Genomic DNA, 17,965 nt, shown 5'->3' on the forward strand with positions numbered 1-17,965 from the left:
CTATAAGTGGTGCATTTAAACAATGTATTATTTTAAACCAGCTTGGAGAGAAGAACCCTCATTGATTGATTTAAAGCAGTGGCTGTTACCCAAACTATAGCGTCTTGACTACCAGCAATGCAAATCTGTCCTCTGTAGAGGGCACTTCTAAACCTGAATGTCTCCCAAATGAAGCATAATATTGAATTAACTCATTTTGGTATCTACAGAGGTCATGTAGGGCTTTTCAAAAGTATCAAAAGTGAAGTGGTAGAACTCTGACAAATTTAGTTTTGATGGATTTAAAACATATTTTGACTAGACAAATTTCTTTCTCTGGCAGTCAGGAGAATGGTTTGCCCTTCGGTTGTTCAATACTATTTAAAATGCCTTTTGCCTTTATTTTTATTTAATCTGACATCTTTCAAAAGATCAAATCAACCTTTTGAACTGTTTTTGTTCACAAAGCTAATTTAAAGACCATGGCTGTGTTATTAGCTGATAACAAGTAATTGATATGATTGAGCACAAACAACATTGTTTGCATCTTTAAAATCAAAATCAGTGCCAATACATGTTGATGTTCCAAATGCCTTCATTTTTGACAGGAACTCATCTAGATCAGTTGACGTTTTTAAACAAGACTTTGTACAAATTTTGTACAGGAATTTTTCCTTTTTTTATTTATAATATTTATCAAGCTGTAGCACAGAATATGTGTTTTTTTTATCTCTATCCCTAGAGAACCCAAGGGCAATTTTCTTTTAGAATATCAAGTTGTCTTGATTTTCTTTTTTGTCTGTTCATTTTGGATAGCAGCAATTAGCACCCTAATGGTTGTATTTATTTCCACTTGGGAAAAAAAATACTTGTGTTTTTGCTTTGAAATAGATGCTAAATTGAATTGAAGAAGTTTGGATGTAGTGGTTTGATGCATAATAATAATAATATTAAATTAATAAAATATTTGCATCGATAGCAAAAAAATAGATGTTAAATAAAAGAAAATACATTAAAACTATAAAATAGTATAAGCATTGCAGGCTGATAAAGTATTTAACATAACTTACAGTCAAACAGTCTGCAGTAAAAAAGGTTGACCCAATCCCTGTAGCTATTTCTATTTAGTTTCTGGGTTAGAGGTCTTTCGTTTTGATAGAATTCTCATTTTTATTTCTAAGTTTCTTAAGGCTTCTAATCAAATAAAATTATAGATTTTAGAGAGAAGAATGCATGCTTTGACTTTCGGGGGCAAGACATGAGAAAGTCCAGCTATCGTGAGAGTAAAGCTCAGGGATCCATCCTTGGTAATGTTCAAGGACAGGAATGTAGGAGTGGAAGTTGAAAATAACTATTTAAACCTGGCGATCTGGAGTGATTCAAAAATGGAATTTAAAAGAACTGGACATAAACTCTGAAAAAGGTGAGCTGAGTGATAAAACCCAACAAAATGGGCTGTTTTTGTCCCCCGGTGTAACATTTAAACTTCCCCTCCCTATTCCTATGAGCTCTCTGTATTCCTGCTAGCTTACAGCCTCTCACAATCACATCGGTGCAACAAAATAGTAAGCAATATTGGAGCTATCCAGCCGTACTGCTTTGAGCCAGATGCCAGCTCGGATGAGGAATGGTTCATGGATTTAGTCATCTACAAGTGGATGCATCAGAATGGTTGATAATAATGATAATTAAATAGATATACACAGAATTGCAATGGTAAGCTTCATTTTCTCTATAAATGTCCTTTATCGTGAGAAAAAAGCCACAGCAAGGAGTTTAAAACACCCAGTTTTCATTGGAGTGGGTCTTTAATTAAACACTTGAATTTAATAAGATGGTTGTCTTAGCCTAAATTGCTGCTCCTTCTCATGGTATTCAAAACACTATGAGGGAATGCAAAAAGACGGCATTTTATTTCCTGATCAATAATACATGTGTTTAGCAGCAGCTTTGTAGAGTTCAGGAATCCCATGTTTAGAAGTAGAAGGCTGCTTTTGATTATGTTTTTTCAATTTCCTTGTGGGTAATTCTGTCATGGAATAATAATGACATTTTTGGAGCAGAGGCAGAGCTGTTTACCTCTAGTGTGAGGTGTTTAATAGAGGTGTTGACAGGCACATGCTTCTTTAGGATGAAAGGGAGTCACAAAGGAAGGGGAATGCATATGAGAGGATTTTCCTTCTATTTGGCAGTGCATTGCAAACAAAGTAAAGATGTTAAATAGAACCACATTGAACGTTCAGTTAGTCATGTTCACGTTCAAACAGTCAAGCTACACTCAAACCACCCTCAGGCAGATAAGCTCACCAAAAATTGCACAACCGGCTTCTCCTTTTTTTCATTTTATGACACCAAGTCTTTCATAAATCGGAATAGAACTGTGAAAGAAAGAGCCTGGGGAAAGATTCATGTGATTTGCACCCCTTTGACATTTCGCAGAGACATTTTTAAACTGTAGGTGGCAGACATGTGCAGGTGAATGGTGGAAAAACAAAAGAAGAATAATAAGAAGAAGCTCCTCCCTGCCTGTCTAGTGTGAACACCACACTAGATGCGCTATTGTGGATGTGCCACCTAATGATTGGTAGCATCAACGGTCTTCCTCAAGGAGGTGTCTTAAATATGGCAGTCTTCCGAACGGTACAGTAGCTTCAGAGCAGCATTTGGACTTCCTGTAGTGTTTCAAGAGGTTTAGGAGATAGTTTTACAAAGTCAGTCCACTTCACTGTCAAGCTGTTTCAGTTATCCCATTTAATGAACAGGCTAGCTCCATACAAACTTGAATCCCGTCTCAGTATTCCTGTTTTTCAAATGATGTTTTTCTTGCATTCTTTCAAAAGGTGTAAGTTTATTGAGATAGAAATGGAAAATACGTCACCTTTTTGCAGGATGTAAAATTTAAATCTGACCAGAAGAGGAAATAGAACTTCTAAATCTAAAAAAAATGTAGATTTTCAGACCTTTTGCACAATATTTATTAAACTATTGAAGAACTAAACTATTTAAGAACTAAAAATTCCCTTGGGTTTGCTGCTTTTCTATTCCATTTTTTCCATTTATTTTCCTTCTGCAGCTGTTGTTATTTATGTGAGTATTGGTTTTGGGATCTCCGTAAACATACAGACCCAACAAGGACAGCAGTTCGGTGTCTGTGAGTTTGTAATGAAGGATTCCTTTTCACTGCAGCAGCAGAAAATTCTGCTCTTATTTTTTCGGCGAAGACACTGCCCTTGGCCCCAGAGGATATTTACGCTGAGATAAATTAATAAAGTAAACTGATGTAATTACCAGGAGTCTCTGAGTTAGCACCTTTTTAAAACGTGCCTTTTTTCATTTGTGTTTTGAGATGTAAAAATTCTATTAGGGGTTTATTATTTACAACCTTTTTTAGCTCTTGCCTGAAGCCTGGAGTTGTTGTTTTTTTCCTGAAATTGGAGGAAAAGGTGCGCTGCTGCTGCAGTATTTACTCTTCACTGATACTCCAAGCATCGCCAGGCGATTTTTACTCAAAAGAGAAATGTCTCCCTCTAAGTTCCTCCGTCTCTGAACCTCATAAGACCCTTGCTCCTCCACAAGGAGCCGCAGGGCCACAATTTGTTCATTAGCTCAGATTTCACAGTTAATATGGCAGTAAGCAACAGCAACTGTATTACTGTTTGGGGAATGCAAAGTTCAATAATCGTCACATTAAATGCTTTGCTGTAATGCTAAACTGCCTTTGGCTAACTTGTTCAGCTCCTTGTATTCCTCATTACTTCATCTCTCATGATGGCAAACTTTCATGGCTCAGCTATGCACCAGCAGCAACTCATTTGCTTCAACAGATTCTGAGATTAAATTGCTGTTCATTAAACTTGGGTGCTCTGTAGCTGGGATTTTGCACAGACTGTGCACCATAAGTGTCTGATTAGTGATAGGGCGGGGATTTTGGCACTTTTTTGCACAAGGGAGGTGGGATTATATTCACAGGTGTGCATAACAACACACCTGTGAATGTTAGAACTGCATTAAGACTTTTTATAGTAAGAGACAATACATCTCATGTAGTTCCATGAAGGATAAACTAACAAATGTAAACATTTTTATTAATTTTGAAGAACTTTGTTCAGTTTGGTAGTTCAATTCCCACTTCAGTCATCTTTTGATCTATTTTAAGTGTTCCCAGTGGTCTTTTAATCATGATTAGATTAACCACAAAAGTGCTTTCAAGGACATAGTTCCTGAAGAGCTGCAGTAGTTAATTAGTTGTGGGCGGGATCACTGGCGCAGAGCAATCCTCCTTTCCCCTCCCCTTTGCTGAGAGCTCAGAGCTTGTGGCCCACCCATGTATTTTCTACGGCACAAATAGGCTTTTTTACAAATGGAATTTTTTCATCTACTCCTTATTCACAGCTATTTGAGTAAAGAAATTTTCAGAAATGCAAATTTGAGCTTAATTTTCTTTATATATATCCTCCATCGCCAGAAAAATGACTCAAGAACATGTTAAGAACACCAAAAACACAATTTTCACGAAAGGGGTTCTTTAAGTTGAAGGATTTTTCTTTTAGCTTTTGAAAAAGAACTCAGCTAATGAATGAAATCAGAAAAAGAGCTGCTGTGAATTGAAGCAAATTGTGTTTCATTGCACTAAATCAAAGCTGGGGTGACTTAAGGTTATCTGTCAGTGACTGACATGAAGGCTGAGACACACGAGTTCAGCAGTTTTGCTCCTGGAGCTTTAGGGGATTAGTGAAGGTCTGTTGAAGCTAAATGAAGCTTGACACACTGATAGGTTAATTAGAGGTTATTCTGAATTGTGCCTCTTCAGCTGGACACTGCTATGCCATGTGGGGCCCTATACAGTGACTTTCAATCGTACCTTAAATACTTTTTTGCAGTCATATTTGTGTTGGATTTTAAATTTGTATCAACTTTGCAGAAGGACTATTGTCACTTTGTGGCCGCAGCATCATACAGTTTCTGTGTCTGACAGGTCTGGACTTCCATGAGGACCTGCACCGCATTGGAGCAAAGGAGGGCCTCAAAGGCCGCAAACTTCAGAAAGCCATGGAGAGCTACGCTTGGAACATCACTGTGCTTAAGGTGAGCCTCCAACACAAGTCACTTATTCCTATCCACATGGTAATGCTTTTAAATACACATTATTTTGGATTTTCATTTACTTTAACCAGCAGGAGGAGCTTTCCCAGACACCATCGCTGAGAGTCACTCACGTGATGTCTTAAAAAAAGCTCCCTTGGCTAATTGTGATTCTCTCTGCTCTAATCCCTTAATCTCTTAAGTAATTAGTCCTGATTTTAAGTGTTGTTTTATTTCATTTGCTCAAATTAACCATCTTGACAAGACTTGCCAGGATTGTTCACACTTGTTGGTGGACTCACAGAAGTAACCACTGAGCCCCACCCAGCCACGTCTTGAGGGTGTTGCTGTCCCAAAAGCCTTCTTGTCCTTACTTGTCCCATGACAGAAGAGATAAGGCTGACCAATGATCTCATCTTATTTCCTCTATGAATACTTCTGGTACACAACATGCTTGGCTAAATAGGGAAAAGTTGGCAGGACAGAATTATCTCATGACTTCAAAACATTTGCCAGATTTGCAACCTTGGAATAGCTTTTTTTCTTAAATGCCATCATTGTTGTTTTACGTTTTAGGAATTCCGATGAGAAGCTTTATCTGTTTGTCTGATCTTTGATGAGCAGAACATTTTAGCAAAAGAAAAATGATCAAACATTTCCCTAAAATCCCATTGTATGTATTCATGTAGTGGAGGATCATTCCACTAGAGACAGTAGAAGGTTCTTTGCTTTTTGAATCTGTGAAAATTTCACCTGAAAGATCACGGCTTTTCTCAACTTTTTCCACGGATGACCAATTATTAGGTGTTTTAGACTTTTTTTTTTTTTTTTTACACTCAGTACAGATCTTAAAACTCACCTTCAAAACACAAGCACTTCTGGTTTTTCACAATAAGGTTAGTCTTGGCACAAGTAATAATAGATTTCTCTGAAACAATTAAAACATTCAAACCAAATCGTAAATGTTGTTTTACATTATCATTTAAACCGTAAATATGTCAAAACAAGAAGTAACAAACTTTAAATCGGCTTTCAAAAAATCGTTTTTTATTATTCCATAGAGGCCAAATATATTTTTAGACCTGTTTCTTTAAAAATATCTAATAAGGGAACTTTCCCAGACCATTTTCTCTTAAGTTTATAATATTTTGCCAATTTGTGATTACATTTACTATATACGTTTCATTGGAAGGCAAAATTAAGTCTTCCAAAAAAAAATAATACCTTATTACATGACTGTGAGACATGGAAAGAATGGAACAATCCCCCAAAAGATGTTGGATGTTTTCTCCAGCTTTCTGACAGAAAGAGCACTTTTTACAACCATCAGGGAAAAATCAACAAATGTGGTCTTTTACTGAATAATATCTATAAAAATATAATCTATTTATAATAATATATTTAGGGCTGCTTCCATGAAACTGTACACACACTTAGCAGCAAAAGTTTTGTCTATTTTAAAAATTTTATAATGAGAATAACTCGTAATTTGTTGCTCAATGTTGGATAGGAAGAATGCAAAATTTGTTGATAATCATTTTTTTTTATATTGCAGTTACTTAATGTTAAAAATATGTGCATCAAAATTGAAACTGTGCATTTAATACAGTGTTTTTCTTTTCTTGAATACTCGCGTTAATATTTTTGCATCTTAAACTAACATTGGTGAGCAAAAACTTCCCAAATTATCATCGTATCCTAACTCATCATATCAATCATAACATAATCTGTATCTCATGTTGCAGAATGTGGGTTACATCAAAAGGTATTAAAAAAAAAGGCTATTTTGTCAATTATTTGATATAGTGGGCTTTTAGGCTTAATATAAACTGGAAAGGTCCCTAAAGGAGCAAAGCTCGTTAGATTTTGTTCAGCCCTGAGTGCTAAGCAGGTGTTCCTGCAGGCTGCTGACAGCCACGACCCTTCACTACTAAGCTTGGCCCGCCTGTTTTGTTTACAGGGAGGTATAACCCATGACCATATGTTTCTGTGTGCCTGCACATGCTAAACTGAAGGTGACTAGGATGCATTCAGAGGGCAACAGGATTATGTTAAAAAAAAGATGTCCCTCCTGTTACCCCGTTGAAACCACGCTTTAGACAACACTGAAAATGTGGAGAAAACACAAAATGTAGAGACTCAGTGGTTAAGGCCTGTAAAATGTCACTGCGTCAAGTGACTGGAGTTCTAAAACAAACAAAAACGATAGAGATACAAGTAAAAGAAGACAAGTTTATTTGTATACTATGTGTACAAAGACAATTCAAAGTGCTTTACATAAGAAATAGGAACGGTTTCATCATTAAACGGAAATTTAAAAGAAAGCGTAAAATGAACTGAATTCAAAGTAAAGTAACAGTGCAGATGTAGACTTTTTAAATAAAAACCAAACAAATGCAGCTGAGAACAGGTGGGTCTTTAACCTGGATGTATATAAACTGATTTTTTCAACTGATCTAATGCTTTCTGGAAATCTGTTCGAGATATGTGAAGCATAGAAGCTGAATGCAGCTTTTCCATGTTTGGTTTGGACTCTAGGAACTGACAAAAGACCGGATCCAGAGAGGTCTGCTTGGTACATAGTGGGTCAGGAGGTCAATTATGGGTTTTGGTTAGGGCTGCACGATATAAGAAAACCTCACCATTCAGCGTCTTGGTTCAGCGTCTTGCCCCAGGGAAGACGCTGGAATCAAACCTGCTTCCGATTGACACAAATCTTCCAATTAGAGGTTGACCACCCTACAGCTGCACAAAAGTAGCTCCCTTGGCAGCCTAAATAAGATTGTTTTAGCACATTTAAAGTAACCATATGATCGTATCGCCCAGTTTGGTATCACGGTAACGATAATTATGAGATTTATTGTGTGGGTCTAACTTTAAAGTCTATCCTCTGGCAGACAGACAGTGGAAAGACCTCAGAACTGGACTGATGTGGTCTACTGTTTTGGTACTTGTAAGAACCCGGGCTGCAGAGTTCTGAAGAATCTCTAATAGCTGCTAGAATTTCAAAGAAACAACTAAACCAGCCACAAAACAAGCTCTACATTCCATATTAAGTGGATTCAAATTTGATCCAATTCTTATTTAATAATAGATTTGAATAAATCCAATATTTTTTGGCTGTGTTTCCCTTATTTGGGGGGTAACTACACAAATGCGTCTCTCATTGTAATATAAACTACATTTTTATGTTACATCTGAACTGAAATTAGAGCTCCAACAGACCCTTCACAAAAAAATGTCCATAATTCCATTTAAAAAGAAATATAAATGTCCTGTTTTCATGGGTTTTATGACCTGGAATCTCAAGCTATGTAAAAAAACAACAACCTGAAACAAATAGGTACTTGAAAGAGCTAAAGAGTATGCCCTGATTATTATTTGAATATAATTATGAAGTCTGTACTTCAAACCAAGAAAACTTAAGATGAAAAAACAGGAACGTACATAGAAGGAGACAAGAAAAGGTGAAACAGGACAAAAACGTGTCACTGAATTCTAGAAGGGTTTATTGTGCAAACTATAGATCTTAGTATCAAGTTTTGATACTAGAATGTGATTTCACCCCTTCAATAAGAAAAAAAACCACTTTTCTTCAAAGCTTGAGCCATTACGTTTTTGTTTTTGTTTCTCTCCAAAACCAGAATCTGCCTGACAGATGGACTCCCCAGTCACCCCAGCTCTCTCTGCGGCCATTGCTGCCTACCTCATCCATAACTCCTTTCAATGGAGTCTTTCAAAACAAACACTACCCTCTTTTGTCATCTCATCGTCCCCCTCTTCATTCGATGAGCCTATTAGGTCAAGAGAAAGGCATCCTGACGAGGATGAGATCCTCCTCTTCCTCCTTCTTCTTCTCTGCATGTGTAATCTTTGCCACATACTGAACATTTGGCGAGAACCTAGTGTTTTTTGCCAAGCCTGGCAGTCATTTCCAGTTATTTTGCCGGTCGACCTCTCCAAATTCTTAGCAGGACGGGAAGCGGTCACTGGTGGAGGCAGTGATGAAGAATCTGGCATCTGAAAGGAGTGAGGAGGAAGAGAAGGAGCTGCATCCTCTCTTGGTCTCTTTATCTCCTAGTTCAACTGTAGTTTGACAATGATGTTAAGATCAGAGCTGTCATGGCGAATGACAGTTTTTGAGCAATCCTGTCACTCGCTGAGTCCTTGTGTCAGCAGGAAGTAGAATCAAAACGAAAAGCGAGCAGCTTTTTAAAAAAAATATGAAGTTTGTTCAAGTCCTGAGCATTCATATTTGAATCTTTTTCTTTTTTTTATCCATACCCTGCGACAGACTGGGGATCTGTCCAGGGTGCCCCCTGCCTTCGCCCACAAGCAGCTGGGATAGGCTCCGGCAGCCCTGTGACCCCGAAAGGGAATAAACGGAAGAAGATGAATGAATAATGCATTTTTACATAGATTTTTAAACATTTTTGGTTATTTAACCGGAGTATAGTGAGGACATATTATGCCGGGTCCTGTGAATAGCTCAGCTATAGGAGTTAGCATCACCTACAAGACCTGTCATGATGTGACTGTTAAAGCACAAGAAAAGCTCCTCTCTTGTTTTGTGCCTGGTGAGTCACGAGTCTTATAATCAAGACTTTTTCCGGGTCCTGGTAGAGCAAAAGGCCACTTGCACCTTAATTTCATTATCAGAGGGCTGAACGTTGGCCACCTGTGTTCACCTTTACTTCTCCTGCAATATGTCATCCTGCTAAGGACTAATCCAGCATCTCTGTCACCGTGGATAGCAGGTCTGGAGATGTCGGCCCATCAAGCTGTTGCAGCAGACCAGACAGACTGCGGTTCAGAATATGCAGATTCACAGATGAGATGGCAAATGCTCTCCACTTTCTCCAGAGCACACGTTGAAGTGAACACCCTCAGCGGTGATAAGAGGCCTGTGGGAGGCAGTGGATGCGGACTTTTTTTCTTCTCCTTTTTCTTACTGCTAATAATAATACATGAGGCTCTCGCACGCAGAAGTAGCTGCTCGTGGAGCGACCTCGACTTCATTCCCACTTGGCGCTGACAGCCAGCCTAAGAAGGCAGACGCCCATGGCTGTGGCCCAGATTTACTTGACAGAGCTGTAATGCAGGATGCCTGGCTTGACCACTTCCTCCACATATGGCAGTGATTCCTCTCTGGGGTGCTCATATGAAGAGCAGAAACATAGTGTAACATTATCACCATATGAAGGTTCAATTCACCAGCTGAGAAGAGCATACAAAGGGCTGGCAAACGACCAAAAGCATTCCAGTTGGGTTATACTGCCCCCTTCTGGTTGCTTTTACTTAATGCATCAACATAAAATGCATAATTTAGGGTTTATTTACTTAAAACGTCCTTATTTAATAAGTTAAAAGATCAAATTACTCCTATGGAGAATAATATGCGAATGATATTTAGGATTTTTTTTCTGGGTTGTTGTATAAAATTTGTATGAGTAGACCAATTAACAATTTCTTTTGTTTTGCTTTGTCTCTGTTTTTTGTCATTTTGTCTATTACAATGTCAGGGCCAAGCAGACCTGCTGAAGCATGCCAAGAGCGAGGCACTGGACACTCTGCGTCAGATCCACTATGCAGCTCAGTCCTGCGGCCTCAATAAAAATGGAGCAGCTTCCCCACAGCTGCAGCACCATCCTCAGCACCAGCCACTGCAAATACAGCAGCAGCCTCCAGCCAAGCTCCACCCACAGCCTCATCCGTTTTATCAGCCCAAAATCCAATCCCAGATTCCACCTCAGGCTCATCCGCACTCCCATCCCCTCCAGTATCCCCAGGTACATCCCCCGCCTCCGGCTCCCCCCACCACCCAAACTGATTCCAAACCGCCAGCCTACCCTCAGCCTCCTCCCCTTCCCCAGACTCACTTTCAGGTACATAGCCAACAGCAGAGGGCGGCAGGACCTCTGGACCCAGTCCCCGAGAGGGACCAAGAGACGATCAGTGACTATCCAGGAGGATCCTGCTGACTCGTAGCCTGTGCCCACAGAGAATCCTGCCCAAAGAGAGACAGAGAGAGTGAGACTCAGAGAGCGATGGGTGTAGAAGGGAAGAAGGACAGTAAGCCAACAGAGATGGAGAGTGTTGCAGCCAGAGTCAATGAGGGTGCAATGGTGAGGAAGACTCGCAGGGTTAGAAGTGAAACGCGCGTCTGAGAAGTGAGCTGAAGGAGGAAGAATCAGTTTGTTTCTCACTTTAAACAGAAAGCCTCCATCTCTGCTTCTTTTTTCACAACATGGGCAACAGCTGGGAGTTGTTTAAACTCAGTCTGTGTCTCTCTGGGCAGTGACGTTCACATGCCCCCAACTCTGTGGGTACAGGCTTTACATCATGCTGGCTTTTTAAGCCACATATTTGCCTTTTTTTTTTTAGTTCTTATTCTTAAGACACACCATGTCGTTGTATTTTTGTTTCCACATTTTCACACCGCTCCTTTGGACACAAACCCAAAAGCAAATCTCTTTACTTCTTTCAATTAAACGGCAGCGGTTTTAATTCTAGGTGTACAAACTATACCCGAGATACTAGCCTAGGCACTTTAGGAGTCACGAATGACAACCTCAGCACAACCCAAGGAGCTGTAAAGCTAATATAAAAATGATGCACAGCTGATGTGTTCAGTCATATCTTTAGGCTGCCGCCAGTCCGGATCCCACCCCGCAAATCTTTTGTGTCTTTGCCCACATCCTTAAGTGACTGAGCGCAGCGGGCAACTGGAGTAGTTGACTCTGCCGGCATCAGGCGAGTGGTCCAACAAAAGACGGTACTGCTGTCAGCAAAGAAGTGACTATAAATGTATATTGTATGTAATATGTATGAAGGGAACATATATTGCTAAAATGATTATCAGACATTAATGATTGATAATCTAACTGTTGTTAGTTTTTGTTCAGATTCTTTTCTAACTCTACTTGCACATCTTCAGTGATTTGGCACAGATTGTCGTGTGGAGCTCATCAGTGCATGTGGGACCACAACACGGCGGTCAAACAACAACCTGACGTGTGTTTTAGTTCAAAGTGAATTTCTGTAAGAGTTACTTTAAGCAGCCCATTAAACCTGATTTCATTGTTAATCTTGAGTAATTTCGTCCACTTTTTGTTCTTAACCCTTTGATTGGAAAACATGCAAATCCTTATGAGTGAATACAAGTATCCACTTGTTTCAAGAACTGGTGATGGAGGGCCCAAAATGAAGGAGAGCAGGCATGGTGAAAGACGAAGGGCAAGTCAGAACATGGCCAAAACCAAACTAAACAGAACCCGTGCTGTACCCCACCCCAAAAGGGCAGATCCCAGATGCCCAAACACCTGAGAGGAGTGGGGGAACAAAACAAAAAGAAGTCCAGAAAACAGTTTGGGTTAGGGGTGACAAGGAACAGACATGAAGAGGAGCAGTCCCAACGACTCTCACCAGAGACTGGACACCTGAAGGGGGGAAAATAAAGTATGACCCTGGCAACCATCAAAAGGAACAGACATGAAGAGGAGCGGCCCCGGCGATCCTCCACAGGAATGTACATGAAGAGTAGCGCCTCAGACAACTCTCCTCTGGAACAGGAAACATGGCCAAGGGGGAGAAACAGTGGCCATCCTCTGGGACAGGGAACATGAAGAGTGGCCCCGGCGACCTTCCTCAGGAATAGACATGAAGAGGAGCGGCCCCAGCGATCCTCCATAGAAAACAGAAAGGAGTGTTCACGGTGACCCTGCACAGGTCTTTCTGTCAATGCAGGAGACCAGGCATGGTGACAGACAAAGGGCAACTTAGAACATGACCAAAAACAACATGAAAAAACCAAACTAAACAGAACCCTTATAAGCTCAAGTACAAAATCGAGCTGCTCTGAAAATGATGTAACTTCACACTAAGACTGACCTTTACACACAAACATGCTAACCAGCCTTTTAGAACATATTGAAAGCAACCTTCACGCTCAATCTAAAGAAATCGATACGGTTTTATAAAAGCATATTGATTTCCTCTGAAGTGCTGTGGTACTCAGTTAGTTGATCTTGATTTAAAAGGATTTCTTTATTGATCTGGGCCTTTTATTCTATCATGACTGATTGTGTTTATTGAAAGCAGTGCATATTAATGTCCATGAGATGGCAACAAATATTAGATAAATGATAGTGAAGATTCAAGAGTTCAACAGTCGGTTGTTGCTTTTTAAGGAAATGTGATGTTTTAACCAAAAATCATTAAATCAAAGATTTAATTTGGACTAAAAAGTTTAATAAAACATCACTTTTTGTTAATTTTAGCTGCAAATGCTAAAAATAAGTCAATTGTTTTGTCAATTCTGTTGCGTCACTATGATACATTGTTTAAAACAAATATGACCCCTCATTAGTATGCCCTTCAAACATGTTTGTCATCAGAAAAGTCAAAGATAATAATGTGTTTTTCTTTCTACGTTTCTGTGTTGTATCTTTGAATCAGCAAACACATTAGCTAATTGACTGGAGTCTCTCTGCACTCATTGTGCTGGAATCTCCTAATAAACCCTACAAAGACATTTCTGCACTTCTTCAAAAACGTCCTGGAGATGTTCTGAAACACGAGTCTAATTAACGGCTGCAAGCTTGACGGCGCACTTTCAATGAGATATTAAAAAAAAGTACGTTTTTGTCATGACCACGGCCGGTTTGAGGAATGATGATGTGGACCACACAGAACTATATAAAAGACCTCCGTTTGCTCCATGAAGTGATAAGAAAACTAGACTACCTTTAACACCAGACAGAAGATGTGGGACCCCTCAAACGTCTACAGAGCAGCTGGAATGGAGACGTCCAACAGGGTAAAACATTTCGTTTTCTTCTTTATCACTAATATTTGTACTTTTAGTACTGTGTGTAAGACTTTATTCCTGAAAGCTTCTTTAGGCCAATGGCTTTAGTTCAGAGTAGTTACAGCATGAACACACCATCAAGCATGTAGACAGATGTATCACGCGTTAACAAAAATCTATTAAATGTTTGTTTTTTTCCATCTCTTTTTGTGTAAATTAATGTTACTTAAGAACTCCAAATACACACTATGCTCCACCAATATTAATGCTGTTGGCTGATATCGCAATCATAAAAATATATGATCTCTGTTTAACCAGGAATTTAGCTAAAGCTCTTTGGTCAAAAGTTCGACAAACAGAAGGCATTTCTTTGCTAGTGCAGACTGCAAAAAGAGGTAGCCCAAAAAAAGGACAAAAGAAACACGAAAAAGTTGTAAAATAATCTGTATATGCAACAAGTAACTTTACTAAACAAGAAATCCTATAGTAAGATATAAAAATCTAGAAACCAAGAGTTCCACAAAGCCTTTAAAAGGGAAAAATAAGATAAAAAAGCTAACTGTTAGAATTACTTCAAATCGAATGTTAACAGACCAATAATAAGTCTTCTAAACAAATGATTTGATTTTGTTTTGAGTTTTTATCTACCTAATTGTAGTTCATTTCGATTGCAGTGCCAAAAATAGTGTAATAAGTGGAAATTACTCATTTTAGAACAGAATGCGAACATGTACAAGTTGGCCCATCTTAATAAAGTCTCATGAAATCTAAAACTAGCACTTATTCTTAGAAAATAAAGAATAATGACAATGAATGTTGGTCTATCTTTGCTTCATTTATTGAACTTTTTCTTAAAATTGAACCAAACTGAACTCTCCAGTTTACGTTTTTTTTTTTATTCTCAAATCAAGTTTTTCTATTGTCAAGAGTTAGGAGCAAAAGTTTTCTTGTGTCTGTTTTGAAGCTATTAATGAAAAAAACAAAATTTTCGTAACTGATTTTGAAAAAAAGACTGGAAAGGTTGAAAAACCAAAATAAGTTAGAACAACTGAAAAACCCGGTAGAATATATTAAATGTCTAACAAAGTTAATATTATTATGTTCACCAAGATTAAAGCAGGTTGTGGGACAAACTTAAAGAAAAACATTTTATTAATTAATTGAACAACCATCTTAGCAAAAGTTTGCAATCCTTTACAATCATTTTACTTTATGTTATATTTTAATTGCATTCTTTTTTTAAATTGTCTTCTCTGAGCCAGCCACCAAACATGTGCCGAAACAAATAAGTCTAGAAGTCTTCAAATTTAAATAATTTTCTTCAAATAAGCTAAATAAATCTGCCAATGGGGAATGAAAAATGGTCTGATCAAGAATTCTTATGAAAATTTCTATCATGTTTTCTTAAGATTCTTTTGCTATTGAAAAACTGTATTGATAAAATTATTTTTCTTATAAGACAGAAAAGACAATTTTTCTCAAAATAAAGACCTTTCTTAGAATTCCGTTTTTGCAGTGGAAATGCCACCGAGTACTTAATAAAATGCCGGCTGTCAGATAGGAAGTATCTTAAATGGAAGTTTCCTTTGGATGACTTTTTGCTCGGAATGTCTGATTGTTTTGCTGAGCAGAAATCCCTGGCCCTCGTGTTGATGCTGCTCCTGTCTCAAGCGGACTGTGACCCTCACAGTGTGGCCGAGTGCTGCAGAAAACCGTCTCGGTCCTGTCCCCTTTACGCGCTGTTCTGTGGCTCTGGCAATAAGAGTTTTGGTGGAGCCCGTGCAGGAGATGCTGCTGCTGGGATCCTCACTCTGGGAAAGCGGAACGAGGAGGAGCATCGCCTGGAAAGTCGACTCCAGCAACTTCTTCACAGCTCCAGGAACCAAGCAGCAGGAATCCTGACCATGGGGAAGAGGACTGAGGAGATGGCAGGGGAGGAGTACATGAAGTGGTTGGCCCTGTCTAAAACCACTATCGTGACACCTTTTCCTTTCTAAAATAAATGATACTAGGACAGGTATTTAAAAAAACTGAAGAGGTCACTGTCACTTCTTTTCTTCTGGACAGACTCTTTCCTTTATTTTCTTACATTTTTCTTTTACAAGGCGATGTCGGAAAGCTCCACAAATGTGTCTCAAAAGGTTTGGTGACTCAATAAAAATCATTGTGCTGACTGTAAATCATTTGAGTTTGTGTGATTAAGGAAGGAAAATACTTTTCTTCTATAATTATAGACTGGAGATTAAATCAAAAAGTCATTGTAAATCTGAAGTGTGTGAAATATCTCGATCAATGAAGTAAAAGGCTTCTTCTCTTAAACCAGAAAGTAGTGACTGAACCACTCACACTATGTATATATATATATATACATGTGTATATGTATCTCCTACAAAAAAGCAAGAATTCTGTCCCTCACAGGCCTGTTATTCCTTCTTTAACCCGTACGAAACCCTAGTGGCATCAATGTAAGAGAAAAATATCCAAAATGTGTCCTATGGTCCATTTGGTCTTTGGTATATTCCACATAATTTTAAATGTAAGTTAAAACTGATTTCTATAGTTTAAGAAGTTATTTTATCCTCCACTCATTACCAGTATTAATACCACCTGTTTGAATAGGTTATCTGTATAAGAGACACCTGTCCACACACATAAACAGTCAGACAGCAACCTCTTCACCACTACCAAAGAGCTGCCTGAGGACACCAGGGACAAGATTGTAGCCACAGAAGAGGACGAGAATGTAGCCCTCTTTTGCTGAGAAGAGATCAACTGTTGGAGCAAAAAAGTGGCAATCTGCTGGAGCTCCATGAAAGATCTCACCTGGCGGGGTACAAAATGATCCTAAGAACTGTGAGAAAACAGTCTAAAACTACATAAGGGAATTGGCCAACGACCTGAAGTGTCTTGGTCTCGTCTAAAGTTCCCAGAAATCTGGACGATCCAGAGGAGGACTGAGAGAAGATCATGTGGTGTCACTTACTGTGGAGGAGAAAGAATCCTGAATTGCACCCAATGTGAACCATGGGGGTGGAAGCATTATGATATGGGGCTGATTTTCTGCAAAAGAGGCAGGGCGACCGATCCATATGAAGGAAAAGATGAATGATGTCATGTATAGCGAGCATTAAAAAATAAATGAATTTGTTTTACACATTACAAATATCTTCATATCAGTATCAAACCGGCCCCTTAATTGGACAATTTCACAAGATATTGGTTTTTATGATACTTTACAATAACTTTAACATATGGAATACTGTCATTTAAACATCTTGTTATCCACACCAGGTTTACACTTGTGTCCATATATTTGTGAGGTAAGTGAAAATGTGCTGAAGGTAAAGGTGAACACACCTATGAATTTTTTTATCATCAATTTTTTACTCACAAATTTTGCCATACATTCTGTAACATTTGTTGCTGAAAAAGAATTGTTGAAAAATACTTATTTTTTTTTTTTTTACTATTTTAGCTCAGTTAAATATTAATTGAAGGGTACTTTAAAAGGGACTGATGTTATCGTATAACAGAACTGCTATCGTAGTCATTTTGAAGTTATAATTGCCTCCTTTGACGGCAGCCAATGTTTCAGTGAGTGCTGTTAAAACCAGGTTTAACACTCCTGTCTCGGACTTCTGTGAAATCTTTTAATATGGAATACCGTTACCCAAATTTAGGAACATAAATGAAAAACTACTTAAGGGGAATTCAATTGTGATAATAGTTTAAAAGTGATGGAAAATGTCAAAAAGATGAAAAGTAAAAAATAAAAATAAAAGTCATTACACAATATGTTTAAAATGCTTTACTATGAGTTGGCAATACTTTTGTTGCAAACAATACAAACAAATGATGATTCAAACTGACCTCAGACAGTCAAAACCAAATGATACATTTCCAGAATCAGACAGCAAATAAATCATTTATTTGTCTTGTCAAAGTCTGCCTTCCATGTGTCCGTGTGAACGCATGAGAGGATGAATTCTCCACAGACTACAGAGGTCTCACACTTGCTTTTGTGTTGCAGAGTATCCACAGCAACCAGCAGAGACTGCAGCTCCATCTCATAATACTATCAAATCTTCTCTACTC

The 17,965-nt window shown here is 38.5% G+C and overlaps 2 protein-coding genes across 2 annotated transcripts in view; both read left to right on the forward strand.

Moving 5' to 3' along the window:
- plcl5 (phospholipase C like 5) overlaps window positions 1-12,148 on the forward strand; it is a 79,222-nt gene extending 67,074 nt beyond the window's left edge. Inside the window, exons 5-6 of the mRNA XM_011477948.4 lie at window positions 4,955-5,064; window positions 10,584-12,148. Of these exons, the coding sequence (XP_011476250.1) occupies window positions 4,955-5,064; window positions 10,584-11,042 (569 nt within the window). The 3' untranslated portion in view covers window positions 11,043-12,148. The remainder of the gene's footprint in view (window positions 1-4,954; window positions 5,065-10,583) is intronic.
- Window positions 12,149-13,714: 1,566 nt separating this feature from the next.
- On the forward strand, window positions 13,715-16,183 carry hcrt (hypocretin (orexin) neuropeptide precursor). Its single transcript, XM_011477947.4, has 2 exons — window positions 13,715-13,879; window positions 15,502-16,183. The coding sequence occupies exons 1-2, from the start codon at window positions 13,826-13,828 to the stop codon at window positions 15,865-15,867; spliced, it is 420 nt and encodes a 139-aa protein (XP_011476249.1). The 5' UTR covers window positions 13,715-13,825; the 3' UTR covers window positions 15,868-16,183.
- The last annotated feature ends 1,782 nt before the right edge of the window (window positions 16,184-17,965 follow it).

Source organism: Oryzias latipes, chromosome 8, assembly GCF_053564925.1.
Source record: "Oryzias latipes strain Hd-rR chromosome 8, Olatipes_Hd-rR_3.1".
Taxonomy (NCBI): domain Eukaryota; kingdom Metazoa; phylum Chordata; class Actinopteri; order Beloniformes; family Adrianichthyidae; genus Oryzias; species Oryzias latipes.